General features: G+C 40.8%; 1 protein-coding gene across 1 annotated transcript in view; it reads left to right on the top strand.

Moving 5' to 3' along the window:
* pdhx (pyruvate dehydrogenase complex component X) overlaps positions 1 to 22,462 on the top strand; it is a 33,645-nt gene extending 11,183 nt beyond the window's left edge. The window contains exons 4-11 of the mRNA XM_074632272.1: positions 2,714 to 2,910; positions 3,999 to 4,097; positions 10,579 to 10,744; positions 11,166 to 11,313; positions 13,040 to 13,098; positions 15,419 to 15,577; positions 20,552 to 20,616; positions 21,530 to 22,462. Of these exons, the coding sequence (XP_074488373.1) occupies positions 2,714 to 2,910; positions 3,999 to 4,097; positions 10,579 to 10,744; positions 11,166 to 11,313; positions 13,040 to 13,098; positions 15,419 to 15,577; positions 20,552 to 20,616; positions 21,530 to 21,785 (1,149 nt within the window). The 3' untranslated portion in view covers positions 21,786 to 22,462. The remainder of the gene's footprint in view (positions 1 to 2,713; positions 2,911 to 3,998; positions 4,098 to 10,578; positions 10,745 to 11,165; positions 11,314 to 13,039; positions 13,099 to 15,418; positions 15,578 to 20,551; positions 20,617 to 21,529) is intronic.
* The last annotated feature ends 864 nt before the right edge of the window (positions 22,463 to 23,326 follow it).

The raw sequence follows: 23,326 nt of genomic DNA, 5'->3' as shown, positions 1-23,326 counted from the left end.
CTGTCTTTCTTCACAGCTATTGGCCAATTTTCATTAAGCATCAGAGAAAGAATGGCTGGGAGAACAGAACACGGCATTAAGATCAGAGATCACACATTACCTAATGTGGTCACTCGTTTATGTGGAGAAAAAAAGAGTTCATTTAATTACATAATAAACATTATACTTGCACAAAAAAAATGCTACAGACAATTTGACATCGACAAAAAAAATTGTATCTGGTCCAAAAGTGTGTGGTTTATTGTATACCATGCTCCCTGTGATCGTAGAAACTGTTTTAGAGGTGTTTCATGCTCCTAGGTTGTGAAGATTGAATCTTTCTTCATGCTCACAGACAGTGTAGATGGGATTTTTACTACTAGCTTTTTTTTCAGCAGCAGCTCTTTGAGCATAAACCAGCTTTGCCACACAGCGGATATTTGAACCGTTGCAAAAGCTGAGGTCGGTGCGAGCATCATTTCTACTTCCCATAGGTTTCAGTGTGTTCTATAACCATTTGATGGCAGTGTTGAGCCCCACGCCACTTCAGTGTCCTAAGCATCTGTTTATGCAACTACCCAGCAGGCATTCTGTTTACACCGCATCTGATTTTACTGTGAGAATCCACCCATGAACTATGGTAGCAGTGAGGTGTGTATGTGTGTGTGTTTGTGTGACTACCTCTAAAGGGATGGGCCTTAAAATGAAACCACTTTTGGTGTCTCTGATGCAGTTTGTGATTCATTTGTGGCGTATTACTCCATGTTGTCATGGTTTTCAAAACTTCCCATTTTGTGAGAAATACACTTGGCTTGCAGGCTTCTTGGGAACTGTTTTCTGATATTGCTCAACCACACATTCGGTCTGTTAAGCCAACTGTAATGCTGAATGGTCTTCAACATGATCTGCCTTACAAATCGCAGTTCTGTGTTTTTTATGATAGGTATACATCCAATCAGACAATCTAAATTAACACTGATCTAGAGTAGGGTAAGATAAATATTTGACAACATTTCCCTCAGGGTCAACCGCCACAAATAAATTCTCAACCTGAGAGATGGGGGGGTGGAACTAAGGATAGAGAGTCAGCAGCAAAACAACATTCAATTCACAAGCTTACTAGTAATTGTATAGTGTACCAATCTATTAGGCTGCCACTTGACTTCATTTTTGGATAGGTGCTGATCTATTTGGGTGGGTTGTCCAAATACATTCAGTATTCCTCATAATGTGTTGTGTTATTGTTGTCATATAGGGTGTGTATGTATTTATGTCAGCACTTCATTCTGCAATGAATAAATGTAGCATATTATGGATCCCGTCTTTTGGTCTCCTTAGGGTCATGTTTTCCTCTTCAGTTACACACAGATATATTGATGGCTGTCGAAACAACGTATCACATATTGCAGCGTTGCTTGATACCTCGGCTATTGTGGGAGGTACATTAGTCTCTCTACCATATGGGAAAAAATCCCTTTGGGACTGAGGAGAGAGAAATCTGTGTGGAAATTTACAGGAGTCCGGATTTCCCTGGAAGGCCTTACTACGCTTCACACCCATCCATCCCCTCCCATAGCAGTTATGTGTTAATCCCACATCAGACCTATTGTTTCAGGTTTATAACTCATCGGAAAGTTGTGTCATTAAAATGTTTTTGCAACCTAGGGCGGAGTCAATGGGGCGGGGAAGTGCATGAGTCCCAGATGCCTTTTTAAAAGTATTTCTATTTTATTACCAGGTAAATGTTAACTCTAAGTGCCCCAATACAACAGTACTTACACTTACTGGCTCAACCTGCAGGTCTACATTGAACCAAAGTAGCACAGAATAAGCAGCTCTAGTTTCTACCAGTGAGCGCAGGTGTTTATATATTCTGCTGTTCTTTCCAGTTAGCTGGGTATGATTATTGGAGTGCTGCTTTTGATTTTACAAGCCTGCTAGAGGGAGGGGGGTTGGGGTGGAGTATGTTGATAACTGTGAATTTACTAATAGAGCTTTCAGTTTGCACCGTTTTATTGTGAAATGATTCATTTTCTTTTCATTTTCTTTTCTTTTCTTTTCAATCGTTAGAAATTGCAGGTTACCTTTTGGCTCAGTGATGGTGTTGGATGATTCAATACAGCAGCACAGCCAGGGTCTCATATATATGTTTGCCATTTTTAGTCGTCCCTTCTGTTATTTCTTCATCTTCTTCTCTCCTGATATCGAGCTACATCTTTAGGGAGGCAGCTCACTAAGCAGATACCTTTTTGAAAAAAGAAGATAAAGTGCAGCAGCCCAGCCCCGTGCATTGTGCCTGGCCTTTCATTTAAACTGATCAATATTGACGGAGGAACAACACCATGCACAGCTTGGGGAGAGTAGCGCAAGGCTTGCAGTGGATTACTCTGCAACAAGATAGTGAATCAATAGTTGTCAAGCTTTGAACAGCATGAAAACACAACCATTGCACCCCAAGAACCTATTGCAGCACAGCTGGGGTTTTTGTATGATTTGTCAGGTTAACAGGGGGAGAAAATGAAACGATGGAAATTGATGCGAATGAGAAGGCATTTGTCAAGAGGGTCCCCCAATAATGGCTGTCAAAAATGTTTATCTGTTCAATGACCACTGGTTAATTGATTATCTTTGCTTCAAAACCATAAAACAAGAGACCTTCCCCTTTATTCTACGCAGTTTGAAGTGACTGAACCAGTGTCACTAATGTTCTCCCCTTCACTCACCCGCTTTACAGATGGAGGAGGGAAGTCGCAATGTGCGCCTGGGCACTCTCATCGCCCTCATGGTGGAGGAAGGGCAGGACTGGAAGCAGGTTGATATGCCCCCTCCAGATGTTGCAGCTCCGCCTGCTACAGATGCAGCCGCCGCCCCAGTTGTGCCCCCTGCTGCTCCCTCTCCAGCTACCCCACCAAAACCAGCCACGTCAGGACCGTGAGTGTCACCCTTCCTCCTTTTTAACTGCTAAAATTATACCTGTGTACTGTGTCGATTAATCAAATAACTACCTATTGTGGCCATAATGGAGGGTCACATCTTCTAGGCAGCAGTGGTTGTGGACATTTAAACTTTCAATTTTGCCATCTTGATAGGATTTTGATTCATATGCTGCCCCTTTCCAGCCCCCAAACTGATCATTTTACCCCTAAATGAGCTTGAATTTTGTCAAGCTTGTTAAAGTACCCACAGTATGAGTCAGCTCTGAGTCATCTGATTTGCAAATTAGCTAATACTAGTGACTAGTGCAATGTTTAGTTTAACAGGCCATGCTAATTAAAATAAGTGACAAAAGCTGAAGGCATTTCCAACACTCTATTCTGATGTATTATCATGTTTGTTTTGTCTTGGTTGTCGTGTAGATAGTATCATTGGATAACCAGTTGTCCTGTTGACCACCATGATATCACAGGCTGTGTGTCATTGAGTTGTATGATGAAAAATGCAAAGCCAAAAAAAAGGACTGGCATATGATACATGAAGGATGAACTAAAGCTTCTCCCTTTTTGTTCAGCACACAGCCATGATGCTGATTTTAGATCTCACAATATCTACCGCCGTCTAACATGCTGGCTGAATAAGATCGTCTTTCTCTGTTCACATTCCGAAAGCAAAAGAGCTGCCACAGAGAAAACAGGCCTTATTTGTTATGCAAACACTTTACGCTGAAGCCCGTCCACATTTTTAGATTTGCACCCTGGCTGCACCGGCTTGACAGGGGTGAAAGATGAAAGGTGGATGTGTTGTGCAGCAAGAATGAATATCAAGCGATAGATGGGCTATATTAAGGAAAGTTAGGTCAACTAGATGGTATCTGAGCTATAGGTCCTTACCGTGTTTTCTGAACCCACGGTCAGTGATATCTTAAAGCTAGACTGAAATGCTTTAATCATCCTTTTTCTGGACCAGGACTTGGTTACCTACTCTTCTCTCTAATACATTTTTTTCTATAATATAAACCATCAGGATTAATGTTTAAAACTGTATTATAAAATGGTGCCTTGCTGTCTCTCTTCCTCGTCCAGGTTACGTCTGAGTCCAGCAGCGAGACATATCCTGGACACCCACGGTGTAGACCCAAAACTGGCCACACCCACTGGACGAAGAGGACTTGTCACCAAGGAGTGAGTATGGGCGAATGGGTCGGCTTTATTTGTTTAAAAAGGAAAGTGATGTATCAGCTGTACGTGCTTGTTTAGCATCGTAATGGGCCCGAGGGCACAGATTGGAGGGGTCCCCTTGTGGCCACTGTAACGCTGGAGTATCTCTGAGGGAAAGACATGTCAGTCAGAGCACGAAAGGTTATAGCCACACTGTAGCGGTGTGAATGACAATGGAGATGTGGGAGAGACTACATAAGTGAAAAAATGTGACTATGGTGGTTAAGATTTCAGGTACATTAATCCCGTTATGTGGTGAATTCACACATAGAAAGCTGTGAACACACACACATACACACACACACACACACACACACACACACACACACACTCACAACTCTAATGGTTACCTGCTGTCAGTAGGGACCTGATTGAATACTCTCGTTACCCACCTGACACCCTGCTGGGGAATCTCATTAAGCAACTTCGGTCGCCATAGCAACCCAGTCTCCAGGACCCACTGGTGACCATAGAAACGCAGACCATATGGTTTCTGGGATGTGTGTGTGTGAAAGAAATATATATGAAGCTTCATAAACCAAACACAGTAAAGAATGATAACTAAAGATTGAAATTCAGCGAAGCCTTTTTTCTCTAAATGCATACCTCGTAGTAAATGTAGCAAAAAAAAAAGGCTAATTTAAAGCTGGATTTATAGTAATACCACTATGATTTATACGTTTACAAACGCCTGTTTTATCAATCCCAATAACAAGTGTGTTTACAGCTGAGAGAGCGTCTCATATGCACCCTTATTCATCCAATTTAGAATAGTATTTTTTTTTTTTATTCTCTGAGGTCTGATGACAAATCAGAAGATAAAAAGTTTCTTAAATAGCAAGAAAGGAACACTGTTGGGAAAAGGCAGTATAGATTTTTGTTGTCTTTCGTTCGTATACGTAATGCAGTATTATTTATATCCCAATGATTTGATTTGGAATGCTTGCTCAGTTACCTCTCTCTAAACCATTTGTTGGACTCAGGATTTGCATGAGTGGCTCACCAATGCACTTTACTGACACCTAGGCTAGCTAATTGGCCCAGAAAGTCTTCAGAAAGGTTGCTGGTGAAAGAAAGCAGAGGAAGGTTCCTGTAAGACATGAAAGACTCCAAGAAGTTTAACAAAAACCAATGCGTATCTTTGCTAAGAGACCTTTCTGGATTGAATGATGTGCTGTTCCAAACAGTTTGCTGGCCAAGCCACAGACACAAAGAGAGTATACAGAGCTTCACTTTTAAGGCACTACCTAGTTTGGGAATGAAAGGTGTATTATTTTTCATTTGGAAAAAACAGTGCATTTGAGGGTGTTGAATACATAACTTCAGGAATGGATACTGATGAATACAAATGTTTATTAGTTTGGAAAACCTGCTAATAAATCAGCTATATGTAGAGTATGCAATATAATTACAAAAAGAAAGGAAACATCCTTTAAAATTTCCCCTAAAATCCAACCATAGACATACAGTAAGTAATTAGTAAGTTGTGATCTGGTGTGATGGCTGCTTACTCAAAAAATCAATTGGATTAGAAATTCATTGGCCAAAGTTTGGCTTCATAGCGTATCATAGGGTAGCCAGTGGCAACTATGGTAAAGCAAGACATTGGCCAACGAACATACTGGAGGATGGCATGAGTTTTCTTTGTTTAGCATTGTTTAAGGGTAAAATGTTCATATTTGGGACGTATTGAGTAGCCGATTGATGCCAACATGTTTAAATTGGTGTGATTTAACCTTTTTCCTTTTAGCTAATGTCTATTGGATATTTAGATGTGTTCACTTTGATGTCCCAGAATAGCTGCACCTATAGGCTGTAGCTTGTATGCTGAAACCAAATCTCCTTGGTGAGAATAGTTTCACATAGGCTTAGCTCCTTCAAGAGCGGGCCGAATAGATTTCCCCTTCCTTTGTCCTTCGGTACATCAGATAAGACTGAAACCAGGGAAAAGCTACCCCTCCCTCCACCCTCGTCCCTCCACCCTCCGCTTCAGTGAGGCCCCTCTATAGTGGGCATGAATAACAAGAGGTCACGCAACCCAGCGATGAGATCATAGCATGTTACATAATCCACAAGCAAGGTTTAAATACAGATTGGGTACAAAGAAACACATTTATGTGACTACTTTTTTCTCCCCTTATCTTTCATCATTGTCATAAATAGCGACGTTAGCCAAGAGGCAAGGGTGTTTGTCTATATTATCCTACAGACAGAATGACTGTATGACTGTGTAAATGCAGGTGGAACGCTGCCATTTACGTAGAGAGGATGACACTTGAGAAATTCATGATTTCACATATTAAGCATGAAGTATTACATTAGTTAAAGCAAGATACACATCTTGAGACTTCAACAAGACGACAGCCCATTAACTGTAAGGAGCCAGGATATAAGCAGCTGCTTTGGTTGTGCTTGTTGTTAGTTTGAAAAAACAAAGTCTAGCTTAAATGTAAATATTCAGTAATTACATATCAAATTGATGCTTTCTAGGCAACATATCTAAAATAAATATATGTTCTTTAGTGCTGGACGAACTGTTTGTTTCACTGTGTGCATCCAACCGCATAGACGTTTAATACTGTGAATGGCAACTCTTACAAAAATGGGTTAAATAGCAATCGGGGCTGGCCCAAAGGAGTAGTTTTGTTTGACCTTGACCAGCACAGATATTCATCAACAAAGAGAGGCTTTCTTGATGCCTGACCTCTCTGGCATGTACAGCACCAGAGCTGCACTTTAGCTAAAGTTAAAACTTCAAATTAGTCACTTAATCAGAATACACAAAAAAACTACATACAGTATTTTATAGGTAAAACACAATAACGTATACCTAATGACATTTAAATAAAATGACTGTTAGAAAAGAATGTTACTGTCTTGTAGTGGCATGTCAAAGTCAGCCTTATTGTCATATTGTCTCCCTACAATGTTGTTGCTATATTTTGTAAAGCCTTGCATTGTTTCCAAAGCACATCTCCTTGCTGCAACACTTTGACTGACAACTTCCTTGAGGGTAAAGTGATGATTTGGACCAATTTTTCTCTTTTTTTTGCAATGCAAATGTGGTTGTAGGTGGGCTTACTGTGTACGTGTGATGCTTCTCTGGTGTTTTCACTAGAGTTACCATCTTCTCTTAATGTTATTAGAAAATGACCAGTCAGACCACAGCATATGTAGTCCTGTTGTACACTGGACTCAATTTGTTTTTTGATGTGAATGAAAAAAAGGCAGACCACACACACCAGTCCAGTGGAGCAGCTCCCATGACTACACCAGCCTTTCTCCCATTTTAGCCTGTCCTAGGTGGCAGTAGAAGGCAAAGTTTATTCATGTGTGCACATTTGGTGCTTGTGTGTGTGTGTGTGTGTGTGTGTGCTGCCTCGTTCCCCTTTTTAATATTCTCCTCACCCTCTCCGAGTCTTTCAGAGGCTCCTTTAGCTCGGCTGTCAGTAGGGGTGTAAATGGTGAGTGTGAAAAGTACATGCCAACCGGCTACACAAACGGTATCTATGGCGTCATCGTCAAGTGTCCAGCGTAGGCTGCTGTTGACTGGACTTCCTCTTGAATTTATATAGGAATATTACTAATACACTGTCACTGAAGAATATGAAATATTTTGGATCCTTTTTTTTTTTTTCATTTGCTCGCTCTGTCCTCTTTTTACAAGCATTCAAATTATACACATAAACCGTTTTGTTTTTTTATATGGTGGTCTATAATCATTTAAACAGCAGATGTGGTCCACTCAGGTTAGCTGGGGGATTTCCAAGTAGCCTCAGTTGCTCCACAAAACAAATGCTCCTATCAGTGAGAGAGAGAAGGAGGAGTTAGTGTGCTGGAGGAAATAGAAAGATGCGGCTCGGAGAGGGACATGGAGGAAATAGCTGTGGGGCCCACACTGTTCACGGCTACGTGTTGAGGTCAGAGGCAGGTGGTCCGGACAAAAGGCTGGATGCGTGTAGGGTAGGTGAACCCCAGTGCACTGAACTGGAACCAGAGAGCTTCAAGCAGGCGCACCTGATACCGACCACTCCCACCTCATTCGCTGCTAAGACCGAAATGAATGAAAAAAAAAAAATCCAGGGCAGATCTTTCAGTACATCGTGGTTTCCTCCTTCTTTACCTTTCTCTTTTCCCTGTAGTGTAGCGGTCTGCACGATCCTGACCCAACTCAAATCATCACTTCCTCTACTACCTTTATGAAACTGCAGTGAAATAAAGAACTGTATGTGTAAAATGTAGCAGTAGAAGACATCCTTTTCTGTGAAACGTTCCCTATTATATCTAACAGGCCAATGTGATATAATTGATTTAATTCCAAGAGTAATGTTTCTGGCTTTTTTTTTTCTAAGCTTCAGGTAGAAATAATCCCCCAGGTAAACTGTGGGATCATCTGTTAGTGGAAAATTCACACTCCTCTGAGATATAAAGAGTGTTTTTAAACTATGCAGCATAACACTAGGTGTCTGTACCAAAGAGTCCGTGCTATTTTTATTGTAGTGCCTTAGGAAAAAGATGCTGCTTCATATGTAGGGATGTCCACGGCTCACTATGCCAGTGGCAAGGATAACGAAGCCACGGTTTTGAATAACTTTATCCCTCGCAGCAGCTGACACCTGATCCTGCCTGGCCTTACCCTGCCCTCACGGCGTTTGTTTGTGACTAGCATATTATTCTCATGACGAACATCCACCGGAGGATAACCGAAAGTTACCTCTCCCAACAAGCCAGACACAAATACGAACCAGATAAAACTAGCGTGCTACTTTATAAGCCTGGCAAGTGGGAGCATATGGGTGAATAATGTATTATTGTACTATCATAAGTTATGCCGATGTTTTTTATACAATTGTAATTCCGTTTGGTCAAAGCAAAGTAAAATAAAACTTAGCACTCTTCAAGCAGAATGGATTTTTTGTTTTTTAGTTTTCCACAGTAGAAATTAGGCCATCATTAATAAATTGCAGAAATGAAGACAAACAGGATGAGAAGGCAAAAGTTTGCCGGAGGCTTGAAATAGCATAGTTCATCAGTTTAACAGGGGCATACTGGGTGGGAATCAGCCAGTTCACATGCGTGCTTCAACAAAGATGGACCCAAATAACATTGACACAAAGGTATTACTGCAGTCTGCAAAATATTTCAGCAGAGGCTGGGAAGTTATTTGTTCTCATGTAAATGTTTGTGAATGAACATGTGTTAACATCTCCTGAATATTTAATCTCATCCAGACATCATGTTTTTTTTCTGAGCCAATGCTCCAGTTTGTGTTGACTGCCAGAGTGGTTTAGGTAGATTTACAGATTGTTGCCTCTTTATTTCCACCCTCACCACTCCTCTATCTCCTTAATGGAAAATAGCAAGTGGCCCACTCACTCCAGAGTTACTCCTGTTTACTACGTGATAAAACAGTGTATAAAGTGTGAACCTAGATGTACATTAATACCAACAAAAAGTGAAGACTATACACAGGAATTCCTATTTCTGTGATTATCACCAATGTGGGCAGTTATATGTGGGTTTTCTGGTCAGTCTTGTCAGAGAATAATAATATGTAGGGCTGTTAAAGTTAAGACGATAATAACACTTATACGCAAATTCATTTTAACGCCACTAACAGCTTTGATGCATTAATTACTTGCGAATTTTAATTAACCTCTTAAAAAGCCGACGGGCCGCTGTCAATCTTTTGGAGGTTGTAGCAGGCTCAGTTTTAAAGCTTGTGAAGATACATGTGAAACTAAAAAACCTAAGGAATCCATTGGTACCAGCCATCTCATACTAGCTTGTCGCGAAAGAAGCTAAATAAAGCTCCAAACTGATGCTAAATTTAGGCGAGGAAATACGGTTATGGTCATTTTCAAAGGGGTCCCTTGACCTCTGACCTCAAGATATGTGAATGAAAATGGGTTCTATGGGTACCCACGAGTGATGACCCACTTTATGATAACCACATGCAGTTTGGGGCAAGTCAGAGTCAAGTCAGCACACTGACAGCTGTTGTTTCCTGTTGGGCTTGAGTTTGCCATGTTCTAATTTGAGCATATTTTTTATGCTAAATGCAGTACCTGTGAGGGTTTCTGGTCAATATTTGTCATTGATTTGTGTTGTTAATTGATTTCCAGTAATAAATATATACATACATTTGCACAAAGAAAGCATATTTGTCCACTCCCATGTTGATAAGAGTATTAAATACTTGAAAAATCTTTCTTTAAGGTTCATTTTGAACAGACAAAAAAATGTGTGATTAATTTGCGAATAATCGTGATTAACTATGGACAATCGTGCTATAAATCCAAATATAATCGATTGACAGCCCTTATAATGATATGTAATGTTATAGTGATGAAAAATGATCGTATACATTTCTTTGTATAAAAATATTCAAATTACTATATAAAACGATGCCCGCATATATCTTTTTTTTTTTGTACTTTCACAGAGATGCATTGAATCTGTTGAAGACATCTCCTGCGCCCAAAGCAACCCCAGCCATGGCTGCCCCGGCTGCTCCGAGTCCCGTCCCCGTCCCGGCAGCTCCCCCTCCGCCCCCAGGCAGCAGACCCAACATACCTCCTCTCTCTGTACCAGGGAAACCAGGAGCACCGGTGAGCACTCCTCATTGATAGTTGTTGGTGTTCAGACCTGTAGTCCTCTATTAGAAAAATGACAAACAGATTTGTATCTTTATTTCTGAATTCTATTGTTGTTGTTTTGCACCGTATCCAATTTTAGTCGTGTATGCTGTAAAATATGACCTATTGATGTCAAAGACTGGGTCTATGAACAGCCAGATGCAGCCATTTAATCACCCCTAACCAATCATTAACTCATTGTAACAAGCTTGTCAATAGCACCTTTACATTGTTAACCCCATGCATTTTTTTGAGTGATTGATGTTCAGCTGAGATATGTCCGACTATCATTCTTTTTCCTTTTCCCCTGTCTTTCCTTGTTGTCCACCTCAAAATGCCCTTTTCCCCTCATTCAATTATTTACCTCCACCCTCCCTCCGCTTGTCCCCCTCAGGGCACTTTCACAGAGATCCCAGCCTCAAACGTCCGCCGTGTGATCGCTCAGAGACTAACGCAATCGAAGACCACCATCCCCCACGCGTACGCCTCGGTCGACTGCGACATGGCCGCCGTCATGCACCTCCGCAAAGACTTGGCCAAAGGTAAAAAAAAAAACACGCTGCTTTGAGGAAGCGTGTACACATTAGCTCTTTACATGCACATGTTTAGTGTCATGTCCTTCTGTGAATGTCTTGTCAGTAACATTTGGAAGGAAACGTTTCCATGAAGATGTGGATTTCAGGCTTTTTCACATGACTGCATCTTTCACAAAGAGGACAGTCTTTTGCATCGAAGGAAGCTCTCGTTCTGTACATGTTGTCTCTCAGGTTGCGTTGACCCGGCGTGGTGTGAGTGCGTGAGAGTTCACATGTTGTACGGGTTATGAAGAGAGTACAAACGGGGCGTAAGTGGCTGAATCAGACCCCGAAGCGCTTCACCTCCAGAGGTTTAAATAGTGTGTTTATGGGATCTTAAAAACATCCATATTTGACACCGATCAGATCTGCTCTTCCTTCACTTACCACACATCACATTGAACGGCTGATAAGACACCCACAGTTAGTCATACACAGAGCGCATATAGCTCCAATCTATAATTTCCAATCTACTTTTTTACTCACTGCTTGGCTGCCTCTGCTAGCTTGAAGTGGCTCACACTAGTTCATAAAGCAAATTATATAAGCAAACAAACTCAGTGACAAAACATTAGGTGAGAATGTTTATACATATAGTTGTTCCTTTGTGCTTGAAGGAGTGTTTCCAATCGATTCGTCAGAGTGTTCGGTGCATCCTGTGTTATGTAACGTCAGTATTCAAGATGAAGAAAAGCATTAAAGGCCTCTGTGAGGCTGTGAGGTCGATGTGACGTAGTAGAAAAGAGTTTGATCCATCCATATAGTATCAGTAAGGTAGGTACTGTATGGATGAGAGCTTGATTATTTGGAGAATAAATAGAATACAAGCAGGACCTAGCGGTTTCTTTTACTTTCTCAGCTTCACGGACTTCCCTAGCAACTGTCGTTGAGCAAATCGCAGCTTCTTGTGCAACCGCCTTCAGGATATGTGTGTTTAAGGTGGAAGGAGGTTTACACCACAACCAGAGAAAGGGAACATTTGTTCCATGCGTCACTCATAACAGTCACTTTCCAGCATTTTTTTTGCTATACTCAGCCAAGAACATATTTATCCCTAACGGCTGCTTTTCATAGATTCCTAAAATGTAACCCGTGCTTACTTTGGGACATTCTTTTTGTTGATATAGCAAGAGTGCTTTGCCAATTTCCTATTTTTAAACATTGAGCTCAACACGCTATCACGTAATTGGCTTTATTTAGCTTAAACTTTGCCTAGCTTGTCAAACCCCACAGTAAATCTCTCTGGGTCTCTGTCTCTCTGTGATGGAGGAAATGGGGGCGGCCATTCCAGACCTATTAGCGAGGTTGTGTGTGTACTGAGGGATTCTCAACCCCCGGTTGTTTTTGCGGACTCTCATTGTTCAGGAGCAGCGCGATTTCACGGTTAGCTCGTTAATCATCCCGCTCGCAGCATTCATAACCGTCTGGTAGCACACTAATGGACACGAGTACACGTTGGCAGCAATGCCAGGCCAAGCCAAGCCCGCCTGGCCCGCTGGTGTCACACACACGGGAGAGAGAGGGGAGTGGAGCAAATGATCAGTTGGGGTATAGGTCAGCAAGATATAGGAGGTTTTTTCTCCCCACTGAGGGAATGTGTCACACTTCACAGTTCCTGTACAGAATACATGACCATTATGTCGACTTGTTGCTTGAATCCGGCTCACAGACTGTTTCTTCTGTGTCTTTCCAGAACAAATCAAAGTGTCGGTTAATGATTTCATTATCAAGGCAGCTGCTGTTACACTTAAAGTAAGTATTGTTCACAATCACTTCTCTTTCTTTTGTTGTCATGTGTTAATTTAACCTGTTTATCTTTGTGTATTCACCCCCTAACCATGTGTATATTTATGATACACATGGTTATTAAACTTTTATGCCTACAAGTATTTGGTCATTTACGTATTTCAGTGCTTAACACAGCCTGCACACCAGTGGTTCTCAAACTGTGGGGCGCGTCCCACTAGTGGGAACATGACGCGCGGGTGACCGGAGGGAAATGTGGTACGCAGTTAATTTTTTTCACGGCCGAACAGTAAACTCATTTTTTATCTTATAGCAATGGTGTTCTTTCAGACAGGTAGTCAGTATGTTTACAGAATGGACAGATGTTTGACAGGGACAAATAGAAAAACAGCACGATGCTTCAGAGACGAACAAGACAACGCGCTCATCTGACGGTAATCGAAAGAAAATATGACGATGTAGGACTGCACTGAGTGGTTTGAAGCTTCATTCATAACGTTGACATTCAAATTATATTTCCCAAATTCTCTATGTGTTTTTATCTCATGAAATATTCTGCTTCAGTTCATATTTTTTGTTGTTTAGCCTTTCAAAAACAACATTTTCACTGTGGTTAAAAATGTTTTTCTTGGGGCAGTTTAGCACTAATCGAACAGCATCATAAATCACATTTATCACGATTAAAATGTAAATAATACTGAATGTGACGGGAGATGAGGAGAGACCAGTGTGTATTTTATGTCTGAAAACTCCGGCAGCTGATAAATTGAGACACAACAAATTAAGAAAGCATTTAGAAACATTACATCCCAGTCATGTCATTAAAAAAAGTGGGTGATTAAAAAAAAAAATATATATATATACAAAAGTATTTCTTCCTCCAAAGAGGTGAAGGAAAAAGTTTGAGAACCACTGCTGAACACACACAGCGATGAAGTTTTCCAAGGTTTCATCATTTAAACTCTAAATTCTGTATCACTTCTGCGACAAGATCTCCATGTTGTCCTCGTTGCTAGCTTATTTAGACAGTGAATCAACTGGTAGCCTTGCTATTATGAAACAAGACTAAATATTTACTCAGAGATGTGTTCGGTTTTGTTCTCCTTTCTGTCAGTTGATGGAAATTCTTAGGAAACTCTCAAACCATCCATTTCCCTAAGCGAAAAAAACCACAAAATAAATGATGTAAATAAAGATGCTGCTGTTTGATTTGAGGAAAGTGTGGTAATTTCGTTATTCCAGCCAGAGACGTCCCGGCAGCATCCGATAAGAACGGCATATCATCCGCTTATTCTTATCACCTATCGATCATGGAAGATCGTATCTGCTTTACTGAATTCGTGTTGGCCTTAAGCATTAACATGTGCCAGATGTCATGGGTTCGGGACATTGTACCATGCACACACTGTAGGAAGATAGGTTTCTCAGCTGCTGCTTGACCTTAATGCAGCAGCATTTCATACCTGTTTGGTGTATGTGTTACAGTAAAATATGAGGAATGTGGAACATGAATGCGTACATTTCCGAGGTAATGTTAATGTAAAATACCGAATCACCACATGGCTCTCTCATAGTCCGGACACACGATGTCCCCCACACGGTCAGAACACCTCTTTGGATCAGCTTCTGCATGAAACTGAGACATGGGATTCACTTGTGTAACATCAGAAAATTGCCAAAAGCGACTGTACTTTTCCCCCGAGTTGACCTAAGTACATCAGGAAGCTGCATTTGAGGCCAATGTTTTACTCTTTAACAAACTGGTTTGCAATGCATGTGTTCTGCTGTACGTTTCGTAAGCTGATGTAACCTTTCTGTGTTCACTCCCCATGCATTCAACATAGATATATCATTATTGAGGCTTCACCACAGCAGATTTATTAAGATCAAGATTATTCAGATTGATCAGATTATCGACATTTTATATATGCAGTGAAGCATATATAAACTGTAGATAATCTACAGTTTATATATGCAGTGAAGCATATATAAACTGTAGATAATCTACAGTTTATATATGCTTCATATACTGCATATATAACCTGAAGCTGTTATTAGATTTGCCGGCCTGGTAGCAAGTGTATACACTCACCACCAAATTGATTAATGATTTTCCCACATTTACTGTATGTCATCATAATTGAATCATATGCATACCACCTACATATTAAAGAAAATTACATATTTTTGGTGTTGTGTCAGGCTTTGATTTGTTTCTCCACACTCATTAACTGCACGGTAGCACAGTGTAACCAAAGCAGGAAGGCTTTTTATCTCTTTTTGTCTAGTTATAATTCAATATCTGACCTCTGACTTTGTATTTTAGGAAATGCCAGAAGTGAATGTGACCTGGTCTGGCGATGGACCCTGTGCACTCGATTCAGTCCACATTTCAATCGCAGTGGCGACCGACAGAGGCCTCATTACCCCCATCATCAAGGACGCTGCAGACAAGGGAGTCCAGGAGATCTCGGCTAACATAAAGGTAAAAGATAAACCGTTATGTTATGATGTGTTACAAGGTGACCTTAGTGTGAGAGTGAGCCTTCTACCAGGGGCATTTTTTCTCATACTTTCTCTGCTGTCGGGAAATCATAACTTCAAGAGGCGGGGGTGTTCAGTGCATCACTTGAGGTGGCTTGAGGTGACTTGAGGACATGGAGTTTTGCTGTTTGTTCGTGGGAATAGATAAGGGAGTTTAGACTTGAGTGCAGCCCAACTGTATGGGGAAACAAACTGTGGGCATCTGTAGAGTTGTGCTCCTCTTCTGGCTTTTTTGTATACACAGTTGTCTTATTATATATATATATCTCAGATCAGCTGGAAATATCTGATTAGATTTAGTTAGAGAGTTAGATTTTTGGGGTTGTTACGCTGCAAGTCTCAGCTGTCACTGGCCACAGATGGAGCGCAAAGCAACAATGGTCAGCTCTTTCTCCTGCTCACAGTCAGCAGCTGGGTTCAGGCGTTTATTCACAAACACATAAATGCGCAGCTCTCAGAATCTGATATGCATGTACAGATACAGACTTGATTATTTCGTCTCACTCTCTTTCTCATTAAAAACACACACACAGATGAAATAGATGAAATTCTCATGATGAGGGTAATAATCATAATGTCTCTCACCAGCAGTGACCGGATGTAATATTCCTAAATGATCAGGGCCCATATTTACGGCCATTATGATGTGTAAATATGATGTCTGATTCGACAGCTGTTGGCAACAAAACATGAAAGACTGTTTCCATAAAACATAAAAAAAAAAAAAGTGTTGTCGAACTGGCAGACTGCTTCTCTACCTAATGACGCAATAACCGTAGTTGCCGTGGCAGAAGATATATTAGTATATTTGTAGTAGTGACAGTAGCAATTTCAACTTGGCAGTGGTGAGAATATGTGTGGTAGTTTTTGGGAAAAGACACAGTAATTCAGTGTCAGTGAGGGCTGTTGAGGGAGGGAGGGAGTGAGTGGGTGTGTAATTAGATTTTAGATATACTTCTAATTAGATTCCAGCATTTATGTGTTCAGGTGTTTTTCAATGTAATTAGTTAGATCAGTGGTTCTCAGTTTGAACAGCTAGGCGTTGTCCAATGTGCTCCAGGCACTGTGGATTATTGATGCGCTCCGTGACTTTTTTTTTCTCCCCCTAACCCGCCGGAAATCCCCCGTCAGAAAGTCATGTGCAGGCACACTTTGACTCTCACGAACACACTCAGTAAAATTTATTCTGAGGCAAATTGTATCACTGGTACAGGCAATGTAATGTAAAAAAAAAAAAACATTCTCCAGTCTACAGAATGTTATTTTATTTTTAATATCTTTATTTTTTTTGTCCACAACCATCTGGCGACCCCCAGAAATGATCTTGCGACCCCCAGGTTGCATGATAATAAGTTAGATGATAGTAGTACTATCCAGTTTAATAGGTATTTTGATTGAAAGTGTCCTATATTAAGATAAGATAAGATAAGATATTCCTTTATTAGTCCCACAGTGGGGAAACTTGCAGTGTACAGCAGCAAAGGGGATAGTGTAAAAAACAAGATGCATCAGCTAACAGTAAAAAAGAGCTAAATAAAGTGTAACAATATATGAACCATTTAAATAGAAGGAAGTATAAAAATAGGAGCAGTATATACAGTATTGACAATAAACAGACTATTAACAAAATTGTACTAGTGAAAAATGATATTGCACAGTGAAAATGAAATGAAATTCCACCTGAAAATATCTGATTATTGTCAGTTGGTGTGTATGTGGTCTACTGGGAGCAGTGCTGGTTGTGGTCTACTGGGAGCAGTGCTGGTTGTGGTCTACTGGGAACAGTGCTGGTTGTGGAGTCTGACAGCTGCAGGAAGGAAGGACCTGCGATAGCGCTCCTTCACACACTTTGGGTGGAGCAGCCTGTTTACGCATATTATGCATTTTGGTGTTGATGTACAGTATCACTGAGAGCCTGGCTCTTTAACATGATTTTTTATTGTCCCTCAAATTAAGAAGTATTGTTTTATAATAGATAGTGCATAACTTGTCAGTTACTGTTTACACTTTTGTTGTTTTCCAACAGTCCAAGCAGCAAGTTATGTAAATCTGTGATGTTAATTTGTGAAAAATAATGTTGCTTAAAACATTCTTTATATGTTTTTCCAATGAGTCTATGTTTATTTTTTGCTTCCAGAATAGCATTCAAGTTTTGAATCAAACTGTCTAATGGCCTTTGAGAAGCCAAAACTGCATATGGTCTTTATCTTTGTATTCATACTTTTGAAATGCACCCTTAGTAACATTAGTTTGTCCCTGTGGCGAGTCCCAGAGCAAAAGATAGTGTGCTGCATTTTTGTTATCTATGTTGATTTATTAAAGTATTTTGATGACTTCAAGTCAAACACTGTAATGTCTGTTAGGCGATCAAATATCTGCATTACATCATTAGTGCACACACACACACACACAATAGCTGCTATAAAGCATGGGCACTAACACTGCAGACATTTCAGTCCACTTAAGGCTTCAAAATGAGCCTCGCCACCCACTGCTGCTCAGTCTAGTCACGCTGCTGCTGCCGCCTTAAGTTGGATCTACATTTGTCTTCTTATTGGTCTCAAATTAAAACCAACATGTGGTTTTGAGTGAAGCATCGAGAGGTCGCCGCTGGCTATTGATGTGACGGAGTGGAACATCAGCGTGTTTTTTTTGCACTGAGAGCTCTTATCTCAAAATTTGCCCACCATGTCCCACTGTGTCTCACGAAGCTCTGAGTCATTCTCCACTTTCTGTGTTGGTTGTGTCCCCGCATTAACCTTTAAGTACATTTCCATTTGAATAAAGTTCATGTTGAATAAAGATGCGGTTGGCCATCCAGCAGTCCCGACTGAGAGGAAGGACCTGGGAAAAAGAGAAGTTCAACGATAGCTTTTCAGCCTTGGTATTTCACCAAGGTCTGTGGTATAATGTAGCTTGTCTTTTTAACAGATTTAAAAGCTCATACTTGATCTGTTGTAGAGTTGTGTATTGTTGAGAGAATCACGTGTAGTGGATCACATTCATGCACACATTCCTACACCAGAGACAATACCATCAGCGTTCTTCATTGACAAATACATTGTGTTTTCCCCAAGGTTGTCACTCTCATTCATGCCCTGATAGAACAAGACTGCACAGAGGGAACTAGCTGCTGTGTTCTTCGCCAGATGTGTCTTCTTCCCTTCTGGGAGTTATCAATTCCCTTTCTTCATTTTTAGCAAGTCTGATAGTTTCCATTTATCTCAGTGCTTTGCTGTTGGACATTCAATCATTTTCTTGAACATGATATTTGAAAGATGTACCCTGTGGCCTTTCACCTGAAAGGTCTGAATGGTTTCAAACTGTGACCGAAGAGGCTTGCAACACTTTAGGAGAATGTCTGTTGTGGCTTGTTGACTAGTTTGGATAGACAAGGCATAGTCTACTCTCAGTACAACAGAACATGGCATTCATTTGAATATTTATTGGTGTCCACTAGCTTTACTCGTATATAGGCCATTTGGTCTTTTGTAGTTGTTTAACTATGATAGTGGCATGGCTCTATGGATGGTGTTGTCGGATGGTCTGTGGCTTGGTTGGCCCACCACTCTGGAGCAGATTGAAAAATCTCAACTAGGTCTGCAACTGACAATTATTTTCATTGTCAATTAATCTGTTGATTATTTTCTAGTTGTTTGGTCTATAAAATGTCAGAAACAACATGTCAGTCAGTGTTGCCCAGAGCCCAAAATGATGTTCTCAAATGTATTGTTTTGTCCACAACTCAAAGATATTCAGTTTACTGTCATAGAAGAGGAAAGAAACCAGAAAATACTCACATTTGAGAATCTGGAATCAGATCATTTTTACTTTTTTTTTTCTTAAAAGATTACTCAAACTCGATTATCAACATAGTTGCCGATAAATTAATAGTTGACAACTAATCGATTATTTGTTGCAGTTCTAATCTCAACAACTATTGGATGGATTGCCATGCAATACTGTACAGATGTCCATGGTCCCCTAGATGATGAATTTGGTGATTCCCTGAGTTTTCTTGTAGCGCCACCAGCAGGTCAAAGTTTTCACTTATCCTGTGAAATATCTGAACATGTACTTGATGGACAGGTGCAGATTATTGTACAGATACTCATGGTATTTAGAGGATGAATCCTGCTGTCTTTGGTGACAGGGGTGCCCAAACCTTTTCCCTTGGAGGGCCAAAACTGGAATTCAATGGTAAGCCACGGGCCAAAAGTAAACGGTATTGCTAAGATGCAAAATGGTACTAGGATCCCCAGTTCTCCTAGTTGAATATTATTTTAGCTTTTATATAGTTAACCCCTTAAACCCACCTGCTGAATACAATTGGGTTCATTTCCAGTGATACCTAATTTATGCATTTCCAAGACTGTTTAGGGCCCCAGTATGCAGAAATATTCAAATATACCATTTTTAGAATAGGCGAAAATAACACATTAGTACTGCATGCAATGGTACTGCATGGGTTTTAGCTCAAATCTGCATGAGATTATCATAAAGTGGGCATGTCTGTAAAGGGGAGACTCTTGGGTACCCATACAACCCATTTTCATTCTGATATCTTGAGGTCGGAGATCAAGGGACACCTGTGAAAATCGATATACCAGTTTTTCCTCTCTAAAATGTAGCCTATAGGTTTGGAGCATTATTTAGCCTCCTTCCCGACAAACTAACTAGCCAATACTGCGTGCTCATGTATTTATTCCCGTGGACAAATCAGGAGCTCTGGTGACATCTAACGTGTATTTTTTTAATGATTTGGATACTATCTTTGTTTTCTATGTCACATATCATGTGTGCTTTTCTTCATCACTGTATTTATCCTGCATCCTGTCCAAGAATCTGCTCGGATCTTTGTCTTCTCTGACACTAAGCTTAAGAGTTTTTGGAGTGACATGTAATGTTTCCACAGGCGCTGGCCCAGAAGGCTCGAGATGGGAAACTTCTACCAGAGGAGTACATGGGAGGCTCATTCAGGTAAAACCTACAGGAAGACACACATCATCTATTGGGTAAAGAAGAGGCGTATGGAAGAGTCATAACATTATTAAAACCTAATGTTATTTTCCACTTCAATCATTAGTATAACTCTGTCAATTTTCTCAATTCAATAAACTGACCTTTTTATATGTGGGAACATTGGCCCTTTCATCTCTAACACCTCATTCTATTTCGCAATTTCCTCTGTAGCTCAGCGGTGAGATAGCCATCATAAATTTCCGCTATTATGACTTAAATCTGGTGTGACAGATAGTCAATATATTATGCATATTCTACATTTCATACGGGGGCCTGAACTGAACGTGGTCTTGGGCGACAAGTACCATCAGTTACGGTGCCATCAATTGCAGAAAAGAGGAAGGAAGGCTTTTTAACTCATTAGAATTAATGGTGTCATTTAGACATAAATGGGGTTTCTGTGTCAGGCAGGAGCGATGGATTCCTATGGAGATGCAGCCCTCATTGTCCTCCTGAGGATATATGTGTACGCCGTTACTCCGTTCGTTTTTTTCCCATCCCCCTGAGCTACAATTCTCATTAAAGGCAAACAGCAAACTGCCCTCGGGTCAGTCTTGCTCACAACATTTAGGGAGAGACTTGGAGGGCGGTGCTGCTGTGTTAATCTTTACCAATCGGTGTTCTATTTGGTAAAATAAGATGTTCACAGCCAATTATATTGATAAACTTAATTTGCCCTCTCATTTTTATTCACTCACTCTACGAGGTAATGTTCTCTTTTGCATCAAGGAGCCGGTTTTAGAGTCTCCATTACGCCCGCTTAGTTGATTTTTATGCATTTTCTCCCCTGCTGAGCTAGACTAATGATGTAATATGTGTCTCTTCTCTCATCCCTTCCCCTCCCTGTTTTCTCTTTTTCTCTCGCTGGCAGTATATCTAACCTGGGGATGTTCGGCATCACCGGCTTCAGCGCCGTGATCAACCCTCCCCAGGCGTGCATCCTCGCCGTCGGGACCTCCAGGTCCGAGCTACGGCTGTGCGAGGACAACCAGACGCTGCGCACCCAGCAGCTGATGACGGTTACACTGTCCAGCGACGGACGACTAGTGGATGACGAGTTAGCCTCACGGTTTCTAGATAAATTCCGCAGCAACCTAGAACAACCGCAACGCATGGCGCTAGCCTGAAAGTGAAAGTGAGATAGCTGTATAAAAAAAGGGACAAAGCAAGATACACCTGCATGACAAAGCCTGACTCGGGAGAGAGCTCTTAAAAAGTTGACTCCTGTTCGTGCTTGGATTAAGGCTTAAAGTAGGGTTGTGTAAACTTGTGTTTGTGGTTTTGCTTCTGCCAGGTAATCAGCAGGCTTTGTGATGGAGGAGTTAAACTGGGCTTCTGCTAGAGTGCTAAAGGATTGTAGCAGCGGTACCAAGTATTACACATAAGACAGAAGTTGCATAGCGGGGTGCATCCCACATAATGGAATAGGTGTGGTTGTTCTGTCACACCAGTGAGACATGTGTATATATTTATAAATATGAAGTGGTTATTCCAGTTCAAGTTCTATTTTTCAGTTCCTGTGCATCTAATCTGCGTCACTATTAATATTCGTGCAAGTGGTACACTAAGAAAAAAAAGATTTTTATCACTGAACATCCGTGGCAATGCGGTATCCGATGAGGGCAAACCCACATGAGCCATTTCCTGTTGTTACAGAACTCAAGAACTTAATCAAGCATTCATGTTAATACATTGTAACTTATTTAAAAACAGTTGTGACGTCCCTGTAAACTTATCTTTAAAAAATAAATACAACAATTTGGTTACCTTAGATGCCAATAAAACACACTGTTCCACCTTGAAATGTCTGTGAGCCTCATTAAAACACGTTTCTCCCCACCGTCATGCACACAGCTACCAGGGAAACCACAGATGTGTGTGAGTGTGTGTGTTTCTGCTTCTATTTAATTAGAATCTAAAGAGATTACACAATTATTTCATAGAAGCCAATTAGGATAATTTGCTGGGCTTAGTATACAGGTCAGTCTCTGCTGGCAGATGTTTATCTTCGCTGTAAGCGTGGGCTGAACAGCTGTTTACATATGTATCAGCACCGGCCGGGCAGAGCTTATCCTAGATAGGCGTAAGCAGGGTGTTTGGTGTTGTTTCTTTTTGAAGCTGGTGAAATGGGGAAAGTTGTTTCTCATGTTTCCAGTTTAAATTAAAATTTTACACACCACACAGTGCTACAAGCTGCAGCGATGAGATTATGAGTGATGTTGATGTAGTTTGACAAGGCAAAGACCTTGCTCTTAAAGCTGAAGTAGGTAGAATTGGAGCATGTAAAGGGAAAAGCAATGTGAACTCGGAAAAAAAAGTTTGGAAATTGTGTTTTTTTGGATTATTTCTCTGTTGTTACAATGCTATTCGACATTGTATTTTACATCGTTGGAAAGCCTGTTTATTTACCTTCACAATGATGTCCAACTTGTAAGGATCATGCATTTAATACACCGTCAGGAGCCTCAGTAGTGGGTGGAAGATCCATACGCAGCCACAACAGCCTGGCACCTCCTCCTCATGCTGGTCACCAACCTGGTCACACGTTGCTGTGGGATGGCGTTCCATTCCTCAACCAGGATTCGTTGCAGGTCAGCCAGCGTGGTTGTGTGTTCCCTCAATGATGTCACTGGCAAAACAAGGCTTGTCATCATTGAAGGCCTTCTCA

This window comes from Sebastes fasciatus, chromosome 4, assembly GCF_043250625.1.
Source record: "Sebastes fasciatus isolate fSebFas1 chromosome 4, fSebFas1.pri, whole genome shotgun sequence".
In the NCBI taxonomy this organism is placed as follows: Eukaryota; Metazoa; Chordata; class Actinopteri; order Perciformes; family Sebastidae; genus Sebastes; species Sebastes fasciatus.
The sequence above is the reverse complement of the archived record's forward strand: the minus strand, read 5'-3'. Positions and strand labels throughout refer to the sequence as shown.